Genomic DNA, 26,113 nt, shown 5'->3' on the forward strand with positions numbered 1-26,113 from the left:
ATCATGCGATGATAAGCCTCCCAGCCAGCGCAATTGAGCCTTGACTCAATTTCGCATTATCTTTTGAATCCTTGATGATCAGGCTGGCGGTTTTTAGCTCCTCGAATCCAAGTGGTCTCGTTCAAATTTCACGGCTTGAGCTTGTCGCTGGCGACTAGGCCTGTATGACATCTTAGGAATGATATTGCAACGAAGACCGCATACGCCGCCGGCGCTGGCGATGTTGGTCCCGTTCTTGATGTTTGCGCTGCTCATGCTCGCGGGGTACCCCGCAGCAGCCACGCGGACCGCCTTCGCGCTGAAGAGGCACGAGGCACAACGGGCACAACAGGTCAGTGTTTCACGCTGTGAAGGGTGGCCGGGGTGCGCGCTGTCTGTGCTGGAACTGTCTGTGTTGGACCGTCCGGAAGGCGGAAGTTGCTTGCCCGCCCGCGGCACGTGTCGTGTCCGTCAGCGCGTTCATCCGAGTTCGTGCGCGGCATCCGCAGCATGCGTTCATTCTCATGCGTCTATTTGCCTTTTATAGCCGAATGAGCATGCCTTGCGCCCGTTCCCGACATGCATGTGTGCTCGGTGCCGTTCAGGCCTCCCTGCTGGTCCACAGCGGGCGCGTCCTGCTCCAGGACGAGCTACCACCACCCTCCCCCGATCCGCCCACAACCCCGTCGCCAGGGACGCCGCCCAGCCCACCCCGTCCACCTCTACCGCCGTCACCACGGCCTCCACCTCCATCCCCCAAGCCCCCCTCACCTCCTCCCAAGCCCCCTCCCTCTCCCAAGCCTCCCTCGCCAAGTCCGCCCTCGCCAAAGCCACCCAAACCGCCCTCACCCAACCCACCGCGGCCGCCCTCACCCAAACCACCGCTGCCGCCCTCACCCAACCCACCGCTGCCGCCTCTGCCTCCTGGGTCTCCTGAACCAGTGGTGTGGAGGACCCTACCCAACATGCCCATCGCCCTTGCCGAAGTGTCTTCGGCCGTGTTGACGGTGGGGCAGTGGGAACTGTACACGACTGTGGGGCGGGGGCGTGTGTGCGGCAGTTGTAGTGGGGAGAAGTGCGGGACTGTGGGTACGGCGGGATACCAAGGCCGAGTGCCAGTCCGCTTCCTCTCATGTTGCTACTAGCTAGCTGCACTGGAGATCTGGATTTCAACAACTGACGGCACGCGCAGGACGCCAGCGGGCAGCGGCAGCTGCTGGTCGTGGGCTCGGGAGACAAGACAGACAAGACCAACAGGACCCTGCTCCTGAACCTCAACACCCTGGTCTGGACCACGTGAGTCACAGCTGCAAACATTCAGCTTAATATCCATGAATCAACTACTGGCACGCACACGTTCCGGCTGCTTTACGGACGTGGCCCGCCCCTATCCCACTGCCACCGCCTTGCCGCGCCGCCCGTGACGCCACCAAAACCTACAGGGGCGCCCCGCGGCCGTGCTTGGGGGACCACATGGCGGCTGTGACCCTGGACAACACCTTCTACCTGATTGGTGGCTTTGTCGGCGACAGCATCTGTGAGTGCCGTAGCCCTTGTTGGTGCCCGCTTTCCTTTCAGAGCTGGTGCATGTGTTGAAGAGCGCAAGGGAGGGCCTGTTTTTCAGGGATGACTTATTACTCGTGTTTTCCCCAGCAGGCGCACGTGCGTCAATTCAGGACCTGCGTCACGCACGCTCGTGCATTCCCTTTTGTGCTGTGCCGCTGGTTTATGATGACCCACTTACATGACCACATGCACACGTACACGCAGGCAACATGACACAAATCTACAACCCGGTGCTGAACATGTGGACTGCCGGGCCGCCACCGCCAGTGATCACTGCTTCGGGCAACGCGGCCGCCATCGGACGCGCCATCTACTACTGTGGCGGTCTGCGAAACGCGACCACATTCAATGCCAACGCCCCTGTGACCAACTGCTCGTACGTCTCACCGTATGGGGCCTGCCCCTGTTGACCCATACCTACTTGCCACGCACCGCGCAACACCTTATTCCCAATCCTGCATTTTATTGTGTGCTTTCCTGCCAGGCGATACGATGTGGACGTGGGGGAGTGGACGGTCATCTCCAACATGCCCTTTGGCGTGCACCATGCTGCGGGCGCCACTGACGGCTCGCGCTTCTGGATCTTTGGCGGCCGCCAGGCGCCAGGCCGAGGCATTGGCAACAGCGTCAACTTCACGCAGGTCTACGACCCCGCCGCTGACGTAAGCTTATTGGTGACGTGATGTATGATGCCGGGATACGTGCGTGCATATGTTTCTTTCCTCATAGGCCGTGATGCATCACGGCCTCACCTCCACGTTCGCGCCTGTAACAGCAGTGTGACACTGAGGCTTAATCCATATCAGCAACCATGTTGTGTCGCTCTGGTGTTTGTGTCTGTGTGTGTGTGTGTGTGTGTGTGTGTGTGTGTGTGTGTGTGTGTGTGTGTGTGTGTGTGTGTGTGTGTGTGTGTGTGTGTGTGTGTGTGTGTGTGTGTGTGTGTGTGTGTGTGTGTGTGTGTGTGTGTGTGTGTGTCCGGCACCTGCAGACCTGGGACAGCAGTGCCTCGGGTCGCTACGCCGCACTGCCGGTGGGTCGTGGCGGCATTGGCGCGGCGGTCTACATGCAAGGCCGCTTCTTCGTCATGGGCGGAGAGGAGTTGTGAGTTTGCTTGGTTGCCGCATGGGTCGTCAAATCATTGCAGCAAGAGTAGGGCAGGTCGGGTGGGGCGGCTGGCATGGCCGCAAGGGGCGCTCACGCAGCAGGAGGTTCCCTTCAGGCGCGGAATACTGTATGGCCGTATGGGGTGCCCCCACCGTATCCAAGCAACGCTTGCTTGCATCCAACGCTCGCTCCACCAACGTCATTACCATCTATCAGCGCGCCCCTCATACATTACACCCGCGCCTCGTTTCGTCCCTGACTTCCCTGATTGGCCGCGTCGTCTGTTGCCGGGTGGGGCCCTTGGCCGTGTACGCAGCTGTCGCTCTCCCCCCGCATGCGCCAACAACGCCACTCTGCTCACCGACAAAGCCGTGTTCAACCGCACAGACAGGTGGGTGGCGCCCGGGGGGATCCTGCACGACATGCAACCACGCACGACGTACATGCATGCGCACGCAGACTCAACAGCCCTCCCCTCACGTGGGCATCAGGCACGTGCGTGGTCAGATCAGAAGCCCGCGTGCACGCTCTACCGCCCGCATCATGCGCGCACACCGCAACCCCGCCCTCCCAACCCCACGCACATACCGTCCAACCCTTGAACCCCCCGCCCAAACCCCCCCCGCCCCTACCCCAGGTACGACCCGATAGCCAACACGTGGGACCTGGCGCCACCCGGCATGGCGCTGCCACGTCACGGCATCTACCCGGTGGTCTCGACCGGACCCGCGGGAGCCACCAACGTGGACGGCGCCCCGGTGGCGTACCTGTGTGGCGGCGGTCCCCAGTCCAAGACCGCCTTCACCCAGTACTGCGACTTTATGACACTGGCGACTGACGTTGTGTAGTTGCTTGGTGCCCAGAAGCGTTGGACTGGACCCCTGCTGTTGGAATTGGCAGGCAGGATGTGCACGCCACCAGCAGGTCGAGATCGAGTACGGGAACTATTCGTGTAATGATCATGTCGTTTCTCATGCACCCCCTGCGTGCCCTTGTCGCGGGAGAAGCTATCAATCAGAGCAGGGTGATTGCACTCCACGTCTCTGGCTCGTGACGGAGTAGCTTTAGCAAAACCATCATGTAACCAAGGCAATCTATCAAGCAACCAACCGGGTAACGGGCGCGGGACCGCGGCGGCCCAGTAGTGGGGCAGAGCCGCGTGTGGGTGTGGGGCAGGCCCCTTATGGAAGATGCAAGCCCTGCCCTGAAAGATGCGTGCAAGCCCTGCTGCGGCGATCTCGTGCACAGGAAAGCACACGCACACGGCTGCTGCGGCGGCACGCATGGTCGCCAAGGAAACGACCTGTATGTGACGATTTGGCGTGAGCGCTGTCGGTTCTCACCTTCACTTGACCACCTTCACCGTGTCGACCAAGGTCATAGCCACAGCCATGATGCTCATACATACCAAAGGCGATGCTGAACGCCACGGAGAACCGGGGGGCGGGTGGGGGTTGTCAATACCAGCCCAAACAACAACACAAACCAGCGAAACTAGCAGAATTCAGGCAGAGGCGCAAGACGCAAGCAATAATGCTTATGGGAAGGGGCCGAGGCGTCGTAGGGAAGCAGGGCAAGCGGCGCCGCCGGCAACTAAAGCCTAGCCTTAAAGTGCCTTTAGTTGTAGCTCCGGTCGGGACCAAACAATCCCGCACCAGAGAAGGCCCACAGCGTCTCGCAGTTAGCTTTCTTTAGATGCTACGCGGATGAAGAACCTACGCTGGGCTGAGTATGGGTCACGTGGAGGGGATGCTACGGCGTCCCATGCGAGGGGCTTCGAGAGGCCAGGCGGCACTGTCTGTCATGAATCATGAAAACAAGTTTGAATGTTTGATCCCATCACGCAGCATATAGTTTTTAAAGATGCAGGAACTCAATGCATATAATGTTTCAATGATGTTAGTGACCAAAACAAAGATGCAAGCACATTCGCCTGGCGTCTGCGGTGATCAGTGAGGACTTCACAGCCCTCCATTTGATATTTACCATGATACCCATGTAGCGACTACGTGTTGTGCGTTGATGCATGTTGTCCTTACATTCACCACCTGTCAGCAGAAGTCACAACTTTGAGTGTTGCTTTGAGTTCCCGCTAGCTTTCTCATTTCTGCCACAAGGAGCTAGCGAAAGCGGGGAATTTCCATTCTGAGCCCTATTAGCTGCTGGCTATGGAGCACTGACGAGCGAGTCCGGAGGCGCGTGTGCGTGCTGCTTGCGCATGGGCACGGTGGAGACGTCCGAGTTCAGGTTAGTCCCTCGCCAGCTACCCCTGCCCGTCTCGAGGAAGTGGGTCATGGGCTGCAGAGTTACATGGAGCGCTAGTCGAAGCAAGAGAGCACATTGCGGCCGGAGCACATGGCTTCGCACTATTACTCAGCTGGCACCGTCACAACACATCACATCTGCATCCTGGCATTTGCATGGGGCCACACCTGCTTGGACCGTTCTGTCCCACATCCCAAAATCGCGGTCAGTACAAACAATTACATACCGACGCCGCCCGTGCCTCAATACCCGTGCCCAGGGCCGTACCCGCCATAGTATCCATGGCTGTACTGTCCATAGCTTCCGTAACCTCCATAGCCGTGGCCATAGCCATAGTCCCCGTAGCCGTGGCCATAGCCATAACCTCCATAGCCGTGGCCATAGCCGTAACCTCCATAGCCGTGGCCATAGCCGTAACCTCCATAGCCGTGGCCATAGCCGTAGCCCCCGTAGCCATGGCCATAGCCGCAGTCTCCATAGCGGTGGCCATACCCGTAACCTCCATGGCGGTGGCCATAGCCGTAACCTCCATAGCCGCAACCTCCATAGCCGTGGCCATAGCCGTAGTCCCCGTACCCGTACGATGGCGATGGTGGGTAGGGTGGCGGCTGCGGCAGGGATGGTCCCGGTGACGGCGGGCGTGGTGGGCGGGGAGAAGGAGGATGTGGCGAAGGTGGCGGCTGCGGCGGGAGTGGTCCCGGTGACGGCGGGTATGGTGGGCGGGGAGAAGGAGGATGCGGCGAAGGTGGTGGCTGTAGCGGAAATGGTCCCGGTGACGGCGGGTATGGTGGGCGGGGAGAAGGAGGATGCGGCGAAGGCAGCGGCTGCGGCGGGAATGGTCCCGGTGACGGCGGGTATGGTGGGCGGGGAGAAGGAGGATGCGGCGACGGCAACGGCTGCGGCGGGAATGGTCCCGGTGACGGCGGGCGTGGTGGGCGGGGAGAAGGGGGATGCGGCGACGGCAACGGCTGCGGCGGGAATGGTCCCGGTGACGGCGGGCTTGGTGAAGAAGGGTTTGGCGATGGAGGGGTACCTGACGGCCAAGGAAACCACATGGGGCGGATAGTTGGATGTGATGTACGCTGTGATGCGAGCTGCACAGTCGCAGTTCCCGAACTTGCTTGCGCCAGGCAAACCTGAGCCCACCCCGCGCTACCCGCGTACTGCTGTTTGGTTGCAGCCCTACATACGCGCACCTGAGCCACTTACTTTCGGCACCGCCTCCGCTGCCGAGGCAGGTGGAGTCGCAGCCCGAGGTGGCCAGCGGGATGGACACAGAGTTCTGTGTGTGGGAAATAACAATGAATTGGGTCTGGGTGATGCAGGAGGATAGCATGCATGCGGGTGGCACGCAAGCCCTGAGGGCACCTCGCTGTACACGCAACGGCTCTGGGGCAGTGACCTGGCACACTGACCCCGCATCGGCACGGTGCGCACCTGGAACCAGCGGGAGGGGCCAGCGCTCGCGGAGGTGACTTTGAACAGCACCTCACCTGTGTGTGTGTGTGTGTGTGTGTGTGTGTGTGTGTGTGTGTGTGTGTGTGTGTGTGTGTGTGTGTGTGTGTGTGTGTGTGTGTGTGTGTGTGTGTGTGTGTGTGTGTGTGTGTGTGTGTGTGTGTGTGTGTGTGTGTGTGTGTGTGTGTGTGTGTGTACGCTTGGCACCCGCGCGGTGCTTACCCGATGAGGCGGCTGCGGAGGCTTGGGTGCAGCTGATCTCGAACGCGACGCTGAAGGATTTAGCAAGGACGCGTGAGGCGCCGAGGTCCAAACGGTTGGGGCTGTAGGCAAGGGAGGATTGGGTAGAGTTGTTGGCCAAAGGAAAGCCGTATGAGTACGGTAGCAGGCACGGTACAGAAGGTGTACCGAACACTGTACGGAGGCACAGGCGCTCGCGCACAAGCGCAGAGCGCTTACGCATGGACTTGCTGCCCTGCCTGCTGCCTGTCCCTTCATACCTGCCTCCGGCCACACCTACAGGAGTCACAGGCAGGCCCGGCCTGTCGCCCCGCCACCCCGCCACCACACCCACCATTCGGGGTCGGGCGCATTCACGTTCGGGCCCTGGGGCGTCAGCGTGCCGCTGCTCGCCGAGAGGATGGCCAGGCGAAGCGTGGGGAAGGACACCTGCACGTGCAGCCAAGCGCACACACATGCGCACATGCTGGTGAGCTGGGGCAGTGGTTGGTGCGCCGCTTGGTGCAGCGGTTCGGACTTGGTTCCCCAGTTGGCGATGTGCGTCTAATTAAGGATGGCAGCGCAGGGCAGGTGCGGGTGGGAGGAACCTCTTGATGCCACTAGAGTGCGCATTGTCTCCCTTCCCAGGCTCCACACCTCTCGCGCGTGAACTTACATGCAGGCGCAGCCACGGCTACACGACAGGTGTGCGGCTGCGCAGCTTACCTACCGCCTACTTGACACACAGCAGCACAGCACAGCATGCCATATGCCTGGCATGATCCGCACCTTCATGGTGAGTGGCACCCCGGGGCAGATGGAGGGGACAGCTGCGCTGCCGCCAGCCGCGCCCGTAAGCAAGAAGGAAATCCCGCTGCGTGGCGCATGCGTGTGGAGCGATAATGGACAGTTATGACCGATCATGACGTTTCTATGCGCTATGGGCACGTTGGGACCTGTACAGAGCAAGACCTAGCGTTGACAATTTGACATGACAGGGCGCAGGTGCCGCGGTCTGACCAGAGTATGACTGGGTCGAGGCCCCGTCACAGGGTCATGTCATGTAGTATTATGGCAAGTATGATGAGCCGATGCTTGGGATTGTTTCTGCGGATTTACGACGAGCTCGCCTCGGTTGGATATGTCCTGCTTAGACTCGCCCCTCGCCGCTTCCCTCCACCCCTATGCTGCCCGAAGGCCCACGGACGTGTCGCGGCGGAGGCAGGCTGCGGCCTTGCTGAGCAGGATGCGCGCGCCGGCCCGCTCAATCGCGCACCTGTCGCCAATGGGCGTGCCGTGAGGTGCGCCGGGAATGGCGTCGGAGGGGTGCTCGGTGCAGGCAGGCAGTGGGTCCACCATCCGCCACACGGGGTCAATATAATATCGGGGCCGGGCCTCACACACAAGAAGCACTGCTGCGCCGAAGCCTGCGCGTGCAGCGTAAGCGAGGGAGAGTTGCTCAAGTGACGATGCGCGGGCGCGATGTGTGGTGGGGGTCGGGAGCCGGAAGGAGAGGGTTGGAGGGAAGCTGGCCCTGCGCGCCGATGCCGCACACTCTTTCGCGCCGCCGCCACCTGTGCCGCCGCCCGACCGGAACTCTAATTAGCACTAACGTGGTGCAGTCATTACCTAGCAGCAGCACTGCGCGCAGCCTGAGAGTCAGAAGCCGCGCTGCCATTGTTTGGTTTGTGCATGCGCAGCTGCGCGTGTGGGAAGCGCCGGTATGAGTATGTGCAGCAATCTTGCGTACAAAGCAGTGGCCTTGCTATTCTTTGTATTCACAGCATGCGCGCTCGATGCCGACAATGGCGCGGGTCCAATCCGCGGGTCCAACTCGGGCAATCATCGTGTATGCACGCCATACACGCTAAGCTCTAGCTGTACCACGCCGCAATACCCACAAGGCAAGGCCTCAGCGGTGTTTGCACGCTAGGCGCGCGCGATGGCTTATGCACCCCCAAGTAAGACTCCCGTGGGGGAACTGAATGGCGCGGAGGGCCACAAGCTTCGGCGCGGGCGACAGACTGTCTATGCTCGCCCAGTTGCTGTAGCAAACAGCACGCACGCTGTACCGTGTCCGCAGCGCCGCAAGTGTGGCTGGGCCTGGGCGAGGCAGCACGGCCCCGGGGAGCTTCGTGCCACTTGCCTCATATCGAGGCCGTGTCAGGACGCCGCGAGCACGGCTCACACGGACTTGGTGTGATACATCGCTTGTTTTTGAAATAGCTAATGATGCTTAGCAGGCCACTAAAATGCGTCCAGCGACAGTCAAGCAACCACCATGGCGGTTGGATGCAAAGACGCGCAGCCAAACAGGCCCCAGGAGTTTACAGGAAAACTCTGTAAACAGAAGGATGATACATGCATTTGGGAGCGCATTCGGGGCTGATGTGACGTGCGCCGGGTCGACTCACGATGCCGCAATCAACTAGGTACATTGTTTCAGTCTTTTGCAATATACACTATCACCTAGTTATCTATCAACAAATACTTACGCAACCGATTGCACGTTTCAGCGACCTCGCCTCACGCATGCCCCACGGTCGATTGACTTATAAGCTCGGCTCCAATACATAAAGACTTTGGTTGCTAGCTTGTCGCGTGCTTCACCATCTGCCAGTGGGTACAGCGTGCCGTCGCGCGCATGCCAGATGTGCGGGCGTCGGGATTGCTAGGGCTACTCTCCGCGGGCCCCACGGTCACAGCATTTAACCTTATGGCATCCATCAATGCAATCCAAATACCATATCGCGCTTCAACTGACGCTGTCGCGCCAACAACGGCGCTGCCTGCTGCAGGTCCTGTCCGGCTGGCACTAGTTACTCGAGCCTTTCCCTTTGCTACTGGTCCAGTCCCCGAGCGGCAGCAACAGTGCAGTCATGGCACGTAGTCGGTGTCGGGTGAGGCAGGCCTCTCCTTTCACGGGGGACCTAAGCCAACAGGAGCACTGCATGTATTAGGCCACAGCGTGTGTCTCAAGTCTCAACTCATCAGCTTCGTTCACGCACGGCCCTGTGCAGACCCTACCACCGAGATGGCTGGTGTGGACGCTGGTTGGGGCGGCCTGCCTAGCATCATGGATGCACGGCACAATGGCTGTCCAGTGTCACCAAGGTTGCACGCTTCACGGCGTGTGCAACGAGGAGCTCGGGAGGTGAGCGCACCCTCGCTCGCTCGGCAGGCAAGCGCCCGCCGGCACGCGCTGCGGGTGATGCAGCATAAACCCGCCTCATCAAAAAACTGCCTTCCTACGAACGTTTCTCCTTTTTGCACCACGCACGCACTGCTCCTGCTGCCTCGCCCTGCAGGTGCGACTGCCCCCGCACGCGCGCCGGCGCCGCCTGCGAGGTGCAGCTGACCGGCGAGCCGTTGAAGCAGCGCTGCAAGTCCATGGGCTTCAGCGGCATCAGCAGCTGCACCTCCGAGAAGAATACCTGCCCCAACAACTGCCTGCGCCGGGGCACCTGCGTGGCGGGCTTCTGTCTCTGCCAGCCAGGTGCGTGTGGCTCCGGTGGTGGCGCAGGATTTTGCTGTGTGCCAAGGAAGTCAGGCGCCAACAAAGTGGCGTGTGATGGTGCCAACAAAGATGGTCGTGCGCCTTCACGGCGGGCATCAGAACCTCAACCCACGCAGCCGCATGCGCCTATCCGCACAGGCTTCTTTGGAAACGACTGTGGCCTGTCGATGGTGCCCGCCGGTCCCAACGGCACCCGGACGCCTGTGGTTCTGTCGGACCGCGGCTACACGCCCCGGGCTGCCGGGCCCCGTGTGTACATCTACGACCTGCCGCCCGAGCTCACCACGTGGTGAGGGAGGGGGGGTTTGTAAATGCCAGGCCAATCTAAACCAAATCAAGTTTAAATAGCGGAGCGCAGGCAGAGGGGGAAGGAGAGGCGGGGGATTTGGCAGACGAGAAGGGTTTTTGCGGAGGGTGACGGAGGGAGCCGAAGCAAACTACCGGCAACCAGGGTCACGCGGGCTGCTTGTCCATCGCACGACATGTTGCCGGCACTCACGCACCGGGACAGGACGCCAAACAAAACACTCATTGCTGTGTCAAACCTCTCCCGTTTTGATTTGCTACGACCATTACTACGTGTCACACTCGCAGGCGCAACGACGACCGGCTGGACCGGTGGACCACTCGGCACTTCCTCGAGATGCTCACAGCCACGGGTATGGCCGTAAGGAAGGGGAGAGAGCCTGGATGGGAAGCTCCGCAATAGCGACAGCGGCAGCAGCGGCAGGCATGGGCGTAAGTGACTAAGTAGGGTTCAGACTGCGTTATTCTGCCCTCTTGCGACACCGGCACTCCTGCGGTATCGTACTGTGGCGTTGTGTCTGAGGTGCGCAAACCTCGCTTCCCCGACTGCAGGCGCGCGGGTGGGCGACCCGGCGGCCGCCGACTGGTTCTACCTGCCGGTGCGGCTGCGCAGCAGCAGTGATGGCCACGTGTTGCGGCGCGCGCTGGAGTATGTGCAGGCGGCGCAGCCCTGGTTCAACGCTACCGGCGGCAAGGACCATTTCGTGCTGGCCGTAGGTGGGTGCGGTGCGGCATGTGCCTGCGTTGGAAGGAGAGGGATCGGGCGTGTGCGTGCGCACGCGGCGTGTGAACAGCAAAGGAGAGGTGCTCGCTCACGGGGTGTCGTAGCTGGGTAACTAGGTAAAGGTATCACGCTAGCGTGTCAGGTGTGATACCTTGCCGCTCCACGGCAAACACAACCCCGTGCAGGCGACATGGGTCGGCTGGAGAGCGAGCGCGGCCCGCTGTCCGCCAACGTGACGTTCGTGAGCCACTGGGGGCTGTACCGGTCTAAGGCCGAGCAGCTGCAGAGCCCGCACTGGCGCGCCTCGCACCGCAACGCCACTGACATCGTACTGCCCGTGTATCTGACGCTGCGCAAGCTGCAGGTGCGGGTTGCGGGGGAGGGGAGGGGAGCGACGCAGGAAGCAGTACATGGGAACTGAACAGAGGGCGGGGAATGGGTTTTCGGACAGGCAGGCAGGCAGGGTGGAAAAGCATGGGTGGTGTAACCTGTCCAGGCATGCCAAGTTGGTTGCATAGGTCGAAGGTCGAAGTGGAGACTGCAGAGTCACATGGGTATTGCATGCGCATTGCGCGTTTGTATGAATTTATTTATGCCACGCTCACCATCTGCAGAAGTTTGGCATCCTCGGCTCACGACACCACCCCAAGTTCGCCACTGTGGCCCCACCCGATGTGCGGGAGCGCAACGGCCCTCTCTTCTGGTTCGCTGGGTAAGCAAGTTGTGCAGTTTGCAGCGTGTGCAAAGGCTTTGCTTTCCCCGATGCTGTGGGCTGCCGCACAGCTGCTGCGTCCTGTTTCCTTACCGAACCGCCTTCTACGGCTCTGCGATGCGCGCCTCCTGATGGCTAATGTCTTTGCCCTTTCCTTTTGCCATATGGCCGCAGGCGTGTGTGCCAGGACTCCTCGCCACCCCGCACCGACGTGTGGCCCAACTGCCCCAAGGCCATGGGGTACTCCGCCATGACGCGGCAGGCGGTGAGCAGAGTGCGGGGTGGGGGCCTGCGGGAATGTGGACGATGGTACACAACGCAAACCATCGTGTGTTGTGTGGGCCTGCCGGCGGCCCCGGACCTGCTTGGGGCTGTGAGGCGTGCAGAGAAGGCGGCATCGCTGCGCCCGCGCTGCTACCGTACACGGAATTCACCACAACGCTCACGTGCACCTGCAGGTCTACTTCCACCACTGGAACCGCACCGGCTTTGCAGTGCTGCGCGGGGACAAGCAGTATGCCAAGCACATGCTCACCGCCAAATTCTGCTTCGGGCCCATGGGCGGCGGCCACGGCCAGCGGCAGGTGTGCACACGCAAAGCAGCAAAATGCCGGTATGCTGACCTGCTGAACGCACACGATGACACGATGGACAGGCAGAGACATTACCCTCAACGTGTGGCTTGCCGCCCTGTCAGATCCCTTGCGGCCTCTCCTGACACGCTATGTCATTTTCCTCCGATCACAGTTCCAGGCGGCTCTGGCTGGCTGTGTGCCTGTGGTGATTGGCGACGGTGTGTTGGAGGCGTGGGAGCCGTACCTGGACTGGAACGACTTTGGGGTGCGGGTGGCGGAGGCAGACATTCCCCGACTGCACACCATCCTGGGCGCCATAGGTCCAGAGGTGGGTCACAACGGATTAGTGGGGTGACGGCTAGCGGGGCTTGCTTGTGTGGTGGGGCGGGTGCAGCTGAGTGAAGGGGTAGTTAAGTATGGTGCGGGTGCGCGATGCAATGCTTGACTACCTCGCTCACGTCAGTCCGCTCGTGCACCCGCTGCTCGCTCCATACCTGCTCTCGTCGTCCCCTTCGTGCTCACGCACCCCACCTGCCTGACGCCCCGGACTGCTTCGCGTGTAGGAGTACGCTCGCAAGGTGCGCTCCCTGCGCTGCGCCGCCCAGCACATGGCCTTCAGCAGCGTGACGGGCGCCTACATGGGCGAGAGCGGCCGCTTTGACGCCTTTGAGACACTGCTGGCGGTGCTGGCGGCGAGGGCCCGCCACCCGGACACACCGCCGGAGCTGCTGAGGCAGGCGGACCCGGTGCTTGACGCATTCATGGACTGCAGGGAGAGGCCGGGCGTGGGCGGGGATGCGGGCGTAGCTGGTGCGAAAGGCGGCACATCGGCCGACAGCGGTGATGGCAAGGCGAATGCTGGAGGCAAGGCGCTAGCAGCTGTCAAGGTTCAGCCGCTATGCAGCGTGTCGCCCTATGACCAGGCGGACCCGGGTGTGACAATGTGCTCGTCACTGTACCGCAACCCGTTCCAGCCGCCGGCGGGCGGGCTTCGCTGCGTGGGTGCGGGTGACTTGGCGGCGTGTCCCCGCCCCTGGGCGTGAGGGGAGGGAGGGGCCATGCTGTCAGCGGCGTGTGCGTTGCGGTATGCCTGGTGTCCGAGTGGGGGGCCGTGGCTGGGGCGCTTGGCAAGGCATTTTGGCTTCATGCTTGCCTATAGCGTGTTGGGCTCTGCGCGGGACACATACTGCGATTTATGTGCAGACGCAATGCACGGTTTGGTGAAGGTCGGCAGCCAACTGGGGGGGGGGCGGTTTCCCTTTGGGCCGGAGATGGTTCCCTCCTGACCTGGGTGCTGGGCACCCTTGCTTGGTCCTTCTTGTAATGTCGCATTCATACTGCGGCTTTGAGCGGGGTTGTTAACGACTGGTCTTGATTTATGAGCTTGGAAATGGACTCGCTAGCCGCTGGAGGCCCGGCTTCGACCCCTTCCCGCGTTGATGGATCTGGCGGTTACGTGCGGTCTCGGCCTTAAACAGCAAATCCTTGGTGTAAAACAGAAAGTTCTTTCAACGTCAATCCGTTGCCAAAGGAGGGTGGGAAAGTTGCCTAGCGCAGGCATCTGGCGGGGTGGGTCTGGTCTGGCAGCTAAGTTCCAGAGGCAACCTGATCCCCGCGCACGCGCATCTGAGGGTGCCGGGGTAGCCCTGCGCAGGCATCTTGGGGTGCCATGTCCACGCATCTCGACCGGCGGGGATGGTCTGCCCAGGCATCTTAGCTGCCGTGCCCACGCATCTTGGATGGCGGAGGCGGTCCGCCCAGGCATCTTAGCTGCCGTGCCCCCGCAGCTTGACTGGCGTGGTGTCCCACCCCGGAAACGTAGCGTGCCGAGTTTAGATTGCGGGAATGTCAGTAAGCACAGTATGCCCAGTACCCACGTGGGTGCCGGTGCCGGTGCCAGTGTGTCACGGTGCCCATGGCAAGCACGCAGCTCAATCTGGCCTGTTTCCTAAATAATACTCTACACGCAGAGATGCCAAGCGCGATGTATCCAGTGTGACAACTAGATTCTCACTGTGGGTTCGGACATGGAAACAGGCCGCTAAAGCTGGGTTTAAGCCGTGGAGCCTGATGTGATCGAATTCATGGTATCTGCTATCTGGGTGACAAGCTGTATTCCCAAGGAAAGCTGGCTGCGGCGCCGAGTTGGCTGTCACGCCCCGCGAACCAGTGGTTCGCAGAGAGCCTTTTGTTTCCCTGCTTGCCCAGTAGTTTTTAAACTTGCTACTGCTTTACATGTAGCCTTCTTGTGGCACCACAAGCCCCAAAAGAAGGAAGCCTTGAACATGAATGTCGCAACTTCAGCAGAGTTCTGCAGCTCGAAGTATCTATAAAGGTGTTGTAGTTGCTTTAATATCAGCACGCACTCAGTATAGGCCAGCATGGTCCAGGCCCTTGACTTCTCGGCTGAGCAGTGTGGCTGTGTATGCGTGCCGGAGTGCTGGCATACCCCATACACACTGCCCGTTACCCATTCCAGACCCTCTTGCGGCATTTTACCAAGCAACTAGGTGGCTACAATAGGCAGCTCGGATGTGCTAGCAGGGGCGCCGCGGCATCTGCAATGCCTCGCGCAGGCATCCGTGCTGATGGCGCGGGGTCGCGCAGGCATCTGCCATCCCTCGGCGCAGGCATCTGGACTGCCGCGGCGACCCGCCCCAGGCAGCTTCAAACCCCCGCGCACTCAGCCAAAATTGGCTCGGCAGGGTACCCGGCTCACCCTTACAACCAGAGGCCACAGGCAACTTTTCGGATTTCCTACCCTCCTTTGCCAAAGACAAGGGCGTAGTGGAGACCCCGTAACGTATTGTGGCATGGGTAACGGTGACCAGGGGCACATCTGCCGGTGACTGGCTGCACACAAGCGGGTCCCACTCCAGGAAAAAGCGTGTCCCCAGGGAGGCGCCCACGCGACGGCACCAAAACCCCTTGGCAGATTGTCCTTCATGGAAGCCGCCACGTCTATGGACTCATCCCATCGCCTACTGATGCTTGAAGGACAATCTGCCAGGGGGTTTTCACCGCGTGCCGTCCGGGGGGTGCGTTTCCCCAGCCAAACCCGCACGCCGAGGAGGCCAGGAGACGTCGCCCCGAGAAAAATGCAGAGCGGGATACAGACTCCGCCACTTAATGTATATATTACATGCAATCTGTTGGAGCAATAGCGCTTGACAGCAGGCTAAAACGTGCTCGTCGAGGCTCAAGTCGCGAAATTGACCGAAGCCAACATCCTACATAGGCGTTGTTTTCGGGCTTTACCGATTGCCGTCAACACCAATGTATGTATAGGTGTAGTTAGGCTACTGTCTGGCCTGGTATGGCGTGTCCTGGCGAACGCGACATTTAGATGCTCGAGGTCGGCCCCGGCTCGATTCAATGCCCCCGGGTTACTCTAATGACCTAATATGTGGTATTAGATGCTATAGGAAAGGTATTGGGCTGGGGACACGACCGGCCCGCAGGGCCGTGCGCGAGTGGGACCCGCTTGGCTGCACAGCCACGAGAGACATGAGTCTGTTGATGCACGCAACTAGCCTGCTGACTTGTCAAACTTCACTGCTGGCAAGAAGACATGAAGGCAACCTTCGGCTGGCAACCACGCTCTGCGCTGACCCCTAAACCCTTCCTCGCCCTTCCCGTGTCCTAGCACGCTACGGGTGTTGATGGCCCCTGCCCACCCATTCACTGCCTTCACCATGTATTGTTTCACCACACACCCATCCCCCCCCAGGTCAATATCGAGTATACAAGATACATTCGCCTCTGCGTTACATGCAGGGGTCTCGGCGCGCAAGGCGCGCCTGCAACACGGCACAGCATCAAAAACCGTGAACTGCAGGCCCTAAACTCGCACTTGCGGCGCCGCGTGACGCCTGTTTTTATGTATAGTAGGCAGCCGCACCGGGCAGCTGCCCCGCCTGAGGCCCTATTGCACAGGGCGTGCCAAGCTCCAGTGCATCGCACTGGGGGCATTCGCCTCCGGCAGCACTCTTCACCACACCCAGCCCCAGCATTCGCTCATTATCTTCTCCACCGCCACGGGATGCGCCTAGCCTGACACACACGGTTGAACACAGTATACATGAAGCGTCTTCTCAGTCAGATGGTCAGGATAGAATGGAGACAGTTAGTTTAGTTGCCCTTGGCGGCGATCTGGGCGGCGATCATGTCCGCGGCGTCCTGGACGGTGGCGATCTTCTCGGCACCTGCAGAAAGGGCGGATAGCGACACAAGGGGAAAGAGCGGAGCATGTCAGGGGAGAAGCGGACGAGAAGCACTAAGCGTTGCGCGCCGACGCGCAGTTGCTGGCGTGGGATTGGGCTGGCAAGGCAGCGGATGTGGCGGCGACGCTGGGCCGAGGGGAAGAGCATTGCGGCCGCGGTACTGCCGGCTGCCGGCGTGTGGCAAGCAGTTGGGCATGCGCAACTGCTGCCCCACAGGTCCACCACTGCCGTTAGGAGTTTTTAATGTTTTGCGCCATTAACCATCAACATGATATCCAAGACCGACGTAAATCTTCACACAGCTATCAATCTCTGCATCAGCGGCTGGTACGCGGGGCTGATGCGCGCGACTGAGCATGACCGCAGAACCCCCCCCAGCCGGACCCCTAGCCACGGCCCCTGCACACAAGCCCTACTCACCCTCCTCCTCCAGGGCAATCTCGAACTTCTCCTCCAGAGCCATCATGATCTCGACCTGAACATAGTAGGATAAAGGCGCATTAGCCGACAGATCAAGTAACGCCAAAGGATTCGGGCATGACCGGATGGCTTGTGTGCGCTGCTCACCGTGTCCAGGGAGTCGGCGCCCAGGTCAACGAACTTGGCCTCGGGGGCAACCTGAGAATAAGAAACGCATGATTAGCTCGAGAACATGCTTAGCTGTCGCGTGGCGCGCGGAGCTAACGCATGCAAGCTCGCACCTTCTCCAGCTCAGTGCCCAGCTGGGTGGAGATGATGGAGCGCACGTCCTCCAGCACCTTGGCCTTGTCCTACAAGACAAAAAAAGGGAATCAGCTCCAGCGTCCAGGCCCAGCGCTCGACGCTAAGGACTCACCACGGCGGCGAAGGTGATGACCCGACGGCCGCGAACGACCACGGGGGCAGCGGCAGCCTGTGAGTAGCAGATCACATAATTGAGTTCGTGCGGCGCAGATATCACGCGGCGGTAGCTCGGGGAGGTCCGGGCGAGGAGCAAACGGCCACAATTCGCGCCTTGCTTACCCGGCGAACGGGGGCAGCGGCCGACTTGCGGATCATCGACAGGGCCATTGTAGTGGATTGGGCTGCAAAGTAGCAGAGAAGGATTGGGTGCTGTGGGAAGTGTAGGTTGCACGTCCGGGCGCGGGGCGCTTATCTGCTCGCCCGCTGCCCATGCCAACGCCGACCCATGCGCGGTACAAACGCCCGCAGAACGACCGGTGGGCCCTGATGCATTGCCAATTACGCTCATGGTGCAAGCGTTTGCATGTAGTAGTAAGCTGACCCAAAATGCCTTGCACCAAAGCCCCAACGCCTGCACGGCCTGCGAGTTCGCGCTTAGGCTCCGAGCACCATGCACTGCAACGCAAATACCACAAGGAAATGTTGTTGTTTAGAAACATGGAGAAGTCATAGGCGCGCTGAAGCGTTGAAAACAGTCGTAAGCGCCCAGTCACAAGGACACGCGCTTGCCGAATTGGCTGTTAGCTTCTGCACCGTTATTGGAACGATAGTTTCTTAAACAGTTAGCCGATCTGTAGGGCAACACCTCTACCTTTCTAGAACCCCAGCAAGTTCCGACGCCTGTTAGCAGACAAGCGCTTTCATGACCCGAACTCAGGTCCTATGCTGTTTGTCTGTTTTAGATAGCATTATCGAAGCGACGCTTAGTCGAGGCCCTCAGAAGCATAGCACACTTGGTTCCGCCATCCACAATGCACCTGCCGCGTCGCTTTCAAGCATCCTATCTGTCATTTGTGTCATTTATTTGCAGTGTGAAGGGGCCCTGCTGGACGTGCTCCGGTCCAGACATGTCCATGCGCATGTCCCCCGCCAGCAGCGCCTAAGCGTTGTGTAGTTCAGCCGTTACAGCGAGCCTTACTGAAGCGGCGCTTAGGCTAAGCACACAGGTTTGACTGCATATGTCTGCGGTCCTTTGGGCTGAGCCAGCGATCCAGGGTGGGGGGCTTCTCCACTGCAGTGACGGGACCGCTCCGCCTCATGCGTGACGACACTGGGTGTCGGTTAGCGGGGTGTATGTGGGCTATCGGCCGCCGAAGCGGCCTGCCCTCGTCGATGAAATGAAATAAAACTAGAAATAGGGATACCCAGCAGTGGGCAAGTGGTGTGGACTGAGGGAGTGCGGGGACATGAGGCACGATATGAGGATTCGGGCCAGGCCCAGGGCTAGGGGTGGGCCGCCGCCGCAGGCGGGAAGGGACCTGACCACGTTCTCGCCCACGGCATGCAGGGGCCAAAAGTGCCCAGTTTTCAGCGTTTGGGGGGGGGGGCGGAGCCAAAAACTAGGATTCCCCCCAAAACCCGCTCGCGGGAAGGGGGATTTGGCGAGATTCGGGGACCGTATGCAGCCCCACGCGGCGAGAATGCACCCCGGCCTTGCCCAAACATCCTCGCCCGAGGGGCTGAAGCACCGCTCCCGGAAGATGCAAGCCCTGGCCAGGCCCGCCTCCTGTACGCCCCCACCACCGAGCGTGCATGTGAAGGCGGGCGTGCAGGCCAGGCTTGCACCCCGCCGTGTTGTTACGTCCCGCCGCGGTCGCCAGGTAGCTGTCCCCGTTCGAGACGCCGCCTGATCAGGACTACGTGGTTAAGAGAGGCGACTTGCGTGGTCATGTAGGGTGCCGCAGCACCTGGCAGCACTGCCTCGTCGACGGACTTAGCCAGACGGCGTGTCAACTGGGGTTGCCTCCGCCTCCTCTCCTACATCCAGCTGCGCGCCTACACCACACCTCATCACCCGCCAACGGCCATCTTGAACCTCAGACAGCTCAGGGATAGCTAATGAATCAGGCGCTGAAATGATTATGCAGATCTGCCGCAGCATTCAGGTCGCGGTGAGGCCGCTCTTCTCAGTCTTGGCAGACTCGAACGGCGTCAGCTCATGAACCGAAGGGTTGTGCTAGTGAGAGCATGTGGAATGGGCCTTTCAGCTAGATGCCATGAACCGAACTGCCCTCGTGTCTCATTGCGCTCCAACTGCTTTATACAGTAAGGTGTGTGTGGCTCCGGTGTGGCCCCTCCAAGTACGCACGCACGCGCTACACCCGCGGCCCTACACCGTCAACACCGCCACCAGCACCATCACCGTCACCGCCCCGCCCGCGGCCCAGCACGGCATGGCGCCCCGCGGCGATTACGTGCTGTGGCTGCTTGGTGACGAGGTCGGAGAGTTCGGCAAGACCTACAGCCAGGGCCACTGGGTCACACTGAAGGAGGCCGTGGTGTGAGCAGCTGCGTATGTACGGACCGTACCTCGATAGATGCTTGTTGCTGTTACAAGCATTGCCAGACAAACCGCGGCAATGTTGATCCCATTGCAATGCGCCGTGGCTTGTGTGCGGCGGTAACCATTGTGCCATTGTTTGTCTTGACCTTTTTGTGAGTACCGTAGTTCCATTAACCGTGGACGGAGGAACACTGCACACCTGCGGTATTAGGTCCATCCCCTGGTCCATCCGTCCATGGCTCCGCCCGCCCAGAATCTGGCCCAGAATGCCGAAATGGCAACTGTAAAGCTGCTCTTACTCTGATCGCAGATTCCCATGTCCCAACGTTGATGTTTCCTGCTTCCTCCGTTGCTGCCGACACCCAGCAAGTGGTGACAGGTGATGGCACTGCTGACGGCCCTCGTCCGCCCGCGCTCCATCCGCCCTCCGCTCTGGTTAAGCAAACTAAGCGGCCACCCCGAGCGAAGTGGGCCTCCCCAACTGAACTGCTGGGTCCTAACTTACAGCCGCCTCTAGCGATTGCAGGCTGCGATGTTGGGCGGTGTAAGCACACTGCGAATGCGGATGTTACAGAGGGGACAGTCCCAGCACCCGACGACACCGAGCCATCACATGCTATCAGGGCCCAACTTGACTCCACCAACCCCGACTTTGCTGCAAACCCTCCCGCGGTCAACGTCCGTGTGACTCCGCGCACAGTGAGTCCTAGCCAAGCCTCAACCCGCCAGAGCCCCACCGCTGTGCCTCAACGCCACAAGCCTAGGCACAGAAGTGCCGGGAATCGTCCAGGCCGCAGCACACACGCACAGCGCACGCACTAACCAGGGCGCAAGCGTCCAGGCACTAGAACGGTCGCCCACACGTGCGTCCTGCCCACACAACAAGCCCCCAACCACCCACAACCTCTCACGGTGAGGGAGGCGGGGAATCAGCGTCATACGGCAAGCGCAATACCATGCCTTCACCAACAGCCCGAGAGATGAAAGGATGCGCAGACGGAACAGTGTCCCAACCCTTTGGCCTGATACCCAAAGTCACAAACGTCTGGAGACGACCCCAGAAGTCAGCTACGACGGCAAGTCCAATGCTCAGCACCCGGGCCGACGGCAGCTTCGCTCGCGCCGCCAGCCCGGCCATAACCATACGCTGCCGACCAAAGTCCAGGGCAGACATAGCAGCGAGACACACCACATCCCACACAGGTGGCGCAAGCCCCGCAGGCGGGCGCACTAACCACAACTCCTCACGAGAGAAGGCACTTAGAGCATCCTCTGGCATGAAACCCATAGCCATCCCCATGTTTTCCCGCAGGGACAGCGCAACAGTGCAGTCCCAAAACCAGTGACGCCGGTCCCCATCCAGCATGTCAACCCCACACGCCCAACACGGGTCAACAGCAACGCCTCGCGCCCGCTCGCTAGCATGCCGTGGAAACGCCCAGCAAGCGTTGGCGGCCACACGCCACAGTGCTTCCTTATGATGATTCTCCCATTTCAGCGACCACAAGCGGGCCAAGGTGCACACGAAGGCCCCCGCCGCCAGGGCAGCCCCCACCCCCGACACACCCGCGTCGCACACATATTGCAAATGCTTAGCCTTCAGGGCGGCTAACTGTGGAGCCATTTGTAGCACGGTCCCCGCCTTCACCGTGTAGGCAGTGAGCAGGATGGGCGGCCCCCCGCACTGCAACCAGCCAAGCCCCCGCACCACCTGTTGCACCGACTCCGCCGTAGCACTCACGATGTCGGCCGCCGGGAGCGGCAGCGCGGCGGCAAGCCCCCGAGCCAGCTGGGCGGCACGCGCGGCGGCAGCCCAGCCAGCGGGGAGAAGGGCCACCGCCGCCGCAAACCGGTCGGCCGCCGCTTGAGGCGACGCCGGCCCCGGCAGGGGCGACGGCAGGCGCGCCCGCATACTCCAGTGCAGCACCCGCCGCCACACAGCAGTCACATACATTTCCGCACACGCTTCACCAAACCGGGAGCCCCACGCCCAAGGGCGTGTACATGCCTGCCGCAATTCGTGCGTGCAGGCCGTCATGCGCTGCAACCAGCTGGCCCACACACGCCAGTCCCGGCAGAGCGAACAAATCCGCGAAAGCCACTTCCCACGTGCGGCCGTACTCACACAGCGCCGGGTTAGCCCACAACGGCACATGACTCACCCACGCGCCCGGCTCGGGCGGCGCCACATAAGTCACCGCGGGCAATTCAGTCATAGCTTTCAGCAGGCGCGCAAACGGCTTGCCCGCCGGGGTGAGCGGCTTATTTAGCACACGGTCCGCGGCCCCCCGCACCAACAAGCGCACGGGCGTTGCCGCCGGGTGCACCTGGCGCAGCCACGCCGCTGCGACCCGGGTCGACGGGGGCACGTACGGCAGCAGACCACACACACCCAACACACACCGGACCGCGAGGCCGGCTTGCCGCGCTTTCACATGCGGCACCAGCGGTAACATGCCCGCCCCCCCTACCGCCGGAGGCAGTTGCATAAGTTCAATGGAGAGGCCAGGCGGGCGTGCCTGGGGGTTGGCATCAAACTGGGCCGGCGACAGCCGCCGGTCCACCACCGCCGCTACCCTGGCTAGCAGGCGGTCAACAACGTACAGTTGGGGAAGACCCGCAAATTCCAAATGATACAGGACCTTGCCCAAAGCATAAGCCGACGCCGCGGCCGCCCGACCAAACATGGACACGGGCATGCGCGCGATTTTGCTCAGCACCCCGCCTAACACGGCCTCAAACGTAACTGGCGGGGTAAGTGCGCCCCAATCCCCGTAATGCACCCCTAGTGACTTGGCCGCCGGCACCACACGCCAGCCAGGGGGCAGGGGCGGGCCAGCCACGCCGGCCGGCAGGGCGCCAGCACCGCCGACCGTCCCCATCACCATCAGTTCAACTTTAGTCATGTTTAACCGTTGTCCAGACGCCCGCCGAAACACATCCATGTCCGCCAGGAACCACGGTACCGCCTGAAACCCCTCTGAAAACGGCGTGCAATCATCCGCATACTGGGACGCCAGCACCGACGCAAGGTTAGCGAGCACACCATGCCCCCGGCTGCGTAGCCATAACAGTAGGGCTTGTGCCACAGCGAGGTAGAGCAACGGAGCCAACGGGCAGCCCTGCCGCACGCCCGCCATCAACGGCACCCATCCTGACACACGTCCATTCACCAACGCCGCCCCACGCGTATCAGTTACCCCGGCGGGACACCCCCGTAAGAAAGCCCGCCCCCACATCCATGCGCTCCAGACACGCGAGCAGAAAAGAGCGGTCCACCGTATCATACGCCTTGTAAAAGTCTAGGAAGGCCGCCACACCCGGGGCCTTTTTGGCGGCTTTCAACAGCAGGCCAGGAGTAAGTTGGAGCAAGATGACGTTATCGGCAATGCGACGGTCCGTCAGAAACGCAGTTTGCTCAGGGTCAATGATACGCCCAAACACCGGTTGCAGTCACAAGCACAACACACGGGCAAGGGTGCGGTAATCGGTATCCGTCGGGGTGATGGGGCGATAATTAGAGGGCTCGGTAGGGTCGCCCGACTTAAAGAAGAAGGACGCCATCCAGAAGCCCGCCAGGCACCCCAGCCCCCTCCCCCACCGCCGTAAACACATCCGCTAGTACCGGCGCAAAATCACTGTCATAGTGTTGGTATAGCTCCACCGGTATGCCGTCAGGGCCCGCCGCGCGCCCAGCCGGCGCAGCGGCTAGCGGCGCCGCGCGCACCTCCGCCGCCGAGACCGCAACCCGCCCCAGCTGATCCGCCTCTTCGGCTGTACACCGGCGCCCGTGCTGTTGCAGCGCATCCAGGACTTGCGTGCGGGCGTCTGGAGCGGGCGGCGGCGCGGCACTGATGTCCCTCCAGTACCGCGCCATCACCTGCCCCATGACCGTGGGGTCGGATGTAGTGGTGCCACCGGGCTGTTTCAACTTGGCAATCACGCGCGCCGGTCTCAGCATGCGCGTGAGGAGAGGGCAGGGCTTCTCGCCGCCACGCAGCCACGCGTGGCGCGTACGTCGCGCCGCGCCGGCGGCCGCGGTCACGGCGGCCTCCGCCGCCGTGCATCGCGCACGCACGGCCGCCTGCGCCGCCACCTGCACATCACCACCAGCCTCCACCGCGGCGGCGGCTGCTGCCGCCGCCGCAAGCGCGGCCGCCTCCTGCTGGCTGGCGGCCACACGCCTCGTAACAGCTTTCCGGCTCAGGCGGTTGGCGGACGTGGCGGCAGCCCGTTTAAGGGCCGGCCACCACTCCAGCAGCTCAACAGGATCGGTAGGGCGTGCCGCCAGGGCCGTACCCAGCCAGGCACGGTAGTCACGATCCAAGTCTTTGAAGTCCCGGAAACCGAGGTGGGACCTGGGCAGGCTCCGAGCGGGTGGCGCGGCTTCAGGCGACGCCGCAAGGGCAACCGTCACAAGCATGTGATCGGAGGGCACCCCTGCGGCGACGCCGCACTCCAGGACCTGCGGTTCGAGGCCGCCGCTGCACAGGATGCGGTCCAGCCGACTCGCCCCGTGGGGGTGGAAGAAAGTACACACGCGGCGAGCCGGGTGGCGCCGCCGTAACACGTCAATGAGGCCAGGGCACGCCGCCGCCAGCGCGGCGGCTGCGGGCCCGTCGCTGCGCGCCCGGCCAGTGACTGTGTCTAGCGCCACATCTGCCACAAAGTTGAAGTCAGCTGCTAGGAGGTGCTCGCCCGAGCCCGACGCCCGCGGGCCCACCCACTCACGAATGAAAGCCTGCTGCGCTGTGGATACCAGGGGAAAATAGGCTGACGTTAGCGTGAAGGTGTGGCCACCCCACTGCAACTGCACACTGACACCGCGGCCCGCCCACGCGCCAGCCGCCACCGACACGGCAGCTGCGCCGCCAGTGAGCACCATGGCGCCTTGCTGCAGAAGGCTCGAACGAATGAGGATTGCCGTGCCGCCAGTAACACGACGGCCCTCCGGCTTCTGGGCCGGCGCCCACCACGCAGTCCACTCGCGTGCATGCAGCCGCTGAGCGGCTGCCGCCAGGTCCGCCGTGACAAGGTCAATGTCCGAGTCAAGAACGTGCATCTCTTGGAGACATACCACATCCAGGTGCTGCCGCTCCCAGCAGCTCAGCAGGGCGTGCAGGCGCGAGCACCCCAGGTGGGGCACCCGCTTCCGCAGCCCCCGCACGTTCTGCGACCCCACCCGCAAGGGCCGGGGCCCCGGAGCGGCCTGCTTCGGCCGCCGCATTATTACTGCTGCCCGCCCCCGGGCGGGGCGACCGAGCTAACGTCCATGAAGTCGCCAGGACCGCCCCGCCGGCCCTGACACTGCAGCTTCGCGTTGACATCCGGCGCTGCCTCCGCATCCACCAGCAGCCCCTGCCCGACGCCGCCCGCCAGGCCCTCATCACCCACACCGCCGCCGCCGCTCCACCCCGCGGGCAGTACCGCCGGGCCCACGATGCCACCCAAGCCCGCCGTTGACACCGGCGCGCGGCCGGCGGCGAGGCCGCCTCCACGCCAGCCGCAGCGGTGGCCTCTACGGCGGTCATCGTGCCACTCACGCCCACTGCCGCGGCCGCCGCCGCGCGCGGCCGCCCCGGCCTCGGCCGCCGCCGGGGTGCCCGCCGCCCCGGCCGCTGCTGCCGCCGCCGCCGCGGCTGTTGCGGCGGCTTGCACCACCGCCGCCGCCGCCAGGGCCTGTTTGGCCGCGTTGCTCTCCCGGATGGCCAGCGCCAGCGCCGCCTCGCCCGCCGCGGCCGCCGCCTGCGCCTGCTCCCGGCTCCGCTTGGGGGCCGCACGCCGGGCCGCAGCTGCCGCAGCGTCCAGCGCCGTCGGCGTCAGGTCCGGCATCACCTCATCGTCGTCAGGCTTGTCCTCCATCGCGTCCTGGTCCACCAGCATGCGGAAGGGGTTGGTGTCAACCACCACCGCCGGCACCACGGCCGCGTTCGCGATCACCGCGGCGAAGACCGCCTGCACCAGCGACCGGACCACCACCGCGTCCGCCTCTGCAGCCGCGGACACCACGCGGCCGTGGACCTTCTGCTGCCTCGGGCGTGTGCCACGGCCGCTGCCGCTGCCACACTATGCAAGGGGGAAACGGCGCGGATGGGACGGGCAAGCACGTCACGTCAAGCGGCCGAGCACAGCTGGTTTTGCGAACCGCTGCCATAATGGTCTGGGGCTCGCAAAAACTTTATATCCATGGGGCTATTGAGTGCACGCTCTCGGCGAGCGAGATGCCCCTGCGATTAGCGGAC

General features: G+C 62.2%; 7 protein-coding genes across 7 annotated transcripts; 4 read left to right on the top strand and 3 right to left on the bottom strand.

The window, feature by feature from the left end:
• Positions 1–2: 2 nt before the first annotated feature.
• CHLRE_13g576950v5 (uncharacterized protein) lies at positions 3–3,745 on the top strand. Its single transcript, XM_043069477.1, has 9 exons — positions 3–331; positions 585–986; positions 1,172–1,275; positions 1,422–1,516; positions 1,750–1,921; positions 2,030–2,207; positions 2,534–2,646; positions 2,966–3,040; positions 3,287–3,745. The coding sequence occupies exons 1-9, from the start codon at positions 221–223 to the stop codon at positions 3,495–3,497; spliced, it is 1,461 nt and encodes a 486-aa protein (XP_042917452.1). The 5' UTR covers positions 3–220; the 3' UTR covers positions 3,498–3,745.
• Positions 3,746–4,943: 1,198 nt separating this feature from the next.
• On the bottom strand, positions 4,944–7,122 carry CHLRE_13g577000v5 (uncharacterized protein). The gene is made up of 6 exons (XM_043069478.1): positions 6,944–7,122; positions 6,592–6,692; positions 6,352–6,407; positions 6,111–6,196; positions 5,674–5,947; positions 4,944–5,522 (listed from the first exon to the last, which is right to left on the bottom strand). Exons 1-6 carry the CDS (start codon positions 7,072–7,074, stop codon positions 5,157–5,159), a joined length of 1,014 nt encoding a protein of 337 aa, XP_042917453.1. The 5' UTR covers positions 7,075–7,122; the 3' UTR covers positions 4,944–5,156.
• A 120-nt stretch (positions 7,123–7,242) lies between these two features.
• On the top strand, positions 7,243–8,946 carry CHLRE_13g577026v5 (uncharacterized protein). Its single transcript, XM_043069479.1, has 3 exons — positions 7,243–7,384; positions 7,786–7,889; positions 8,211–8,946. The coding sequence occupies exons 1-3, from the start codon at positions 7,358–7,360 to the stop codon at positions 8,242–8,244; spliced, it is 165 nt and encodes a 54-aa protein (XP_042917454.1). The 5' UTR covers positions 7,243–7,357; the 3' UTR covers positions 8,245–8,946.
• A 116-nt stretch (positions 8,947–9,062) lies between these two features.
• Positions 9,063–13,928, top strand: CHLRE_13g577050v5 (uncharacterized protein). Its single transcript, XM_043069480.1, has 14 exons — positions 9,063–9,258; positions 9,387–9,488; positions 9,531–9,537; positions 9,609–9,742; positions 9,897–10,084; positions 10,244–10,394; positions 10,700–10,764; positions 10,964–11,128; positions 11,321–11,499; positions 11,750–11,847; positions 12,022–12,112; positions 12,306–12,431; positions 12,595–12,750; positions 12,986–13,928. The coding sequence occupies exons 1-14, from the start codon at positions 9,233–9,235 to the stop codon at positions 13,463–13,465; spliced, it is 1,968 nt and encodes a 655-aa protein (XP_042917455.1). The 5' UTR covers positions 9,063–9,232; the 3' UTR covers positions 13,466–13,928.
• A 2,249-nt stretch (positions 13,929–16,177) lies between these two features.
• On the bottom strand, positions 16,178–17,872 carry CHLRE_13g577100v5 (uncharacterized protein). The gene is made up of 6 exons (XM_001693730.2): positions 17,648–17,872; positions 17,481–17,537; positions 17,347–17,415; positions 17,213–17,263; positions 17,066–17,120; positions 16,178–16,627 (listed from the first exon to the last, which is right to left on the bottom strand). Exons 1-6 carry the CDS (start codon positions 17,693–17,695, stop codon positions 16,554–16,556), a joined length of 354 nt encoding a protein of 117 aa, XP_001693782.1. The 5' UTR covers positions 17,696–17,872; the 3' UTR covers positions 16,178–16,553.
• Positions 17,873–18,012: 140 nt separating this feature from the next.
• On the top strand, positions 18,013–20,170 carry CHLRE_13g577150v5 (uncharacterized protein). The gene is made up of 2 exons (XM_043069481.1): positions 18,013–18,583; positions 19,456–20,170. Exon 2 carries the CDS (start codon positions 19,585–19,587, stop codon positions 19,870–19,872), a length of 288 nt encoding a protein of 95 aa, XP_042917456.1. The 5' UTR covers positions 18,013–18,583; positions 19,456–19,584; the 3' UTR covers positions 19,873–20,170.
• A 257-nt stretch (positions 20,171–20,427) lies between these two features.
• On the bottom strand, positions 20,428–26,102 carry CHLRE_13g577201v5 (uncharacterized protein). Its single transcript, XM_043069482.1, has 4 exons — positions 25,999–26,102; positions 25,140–25,937; positions 23,511–25,041; positions 20,428–21,513 (listed from the first exon to the last, which is right to left on the bottom strand). Exons 1-4 carry the CDS (start codon positions 26,023–26,025, stop codon positions 21,464–21,466), a joined length of 2,406 nt encoding a protein of 801 aa, XP_042917457.1. The 5' UTR covers positions 26,026–26,102; the 3' UTR covers positions 20,428–21,463.
• Between the last annotated feature and the right edge of the window lie 11 nt (positions 26,103–26,113).

The sequence above is a fragment of the Chlamydomonas reinhardtii genome, chromosome 13 (assembly GCF_000002595.2).
Source record: "Chlamydomonas reinhardtii strain CC-503 cw92 mt+ chromosome 13, whole genome shotgun sequence".
Lineage (NCBI taxonomy): Eukaryota > Viridiplantae > Chlorophyta > Chlorophyceae > Chlamydomonadales > Chlamydomonadaceae > Chlamydomonas > Chlamydomonas reinhardtii.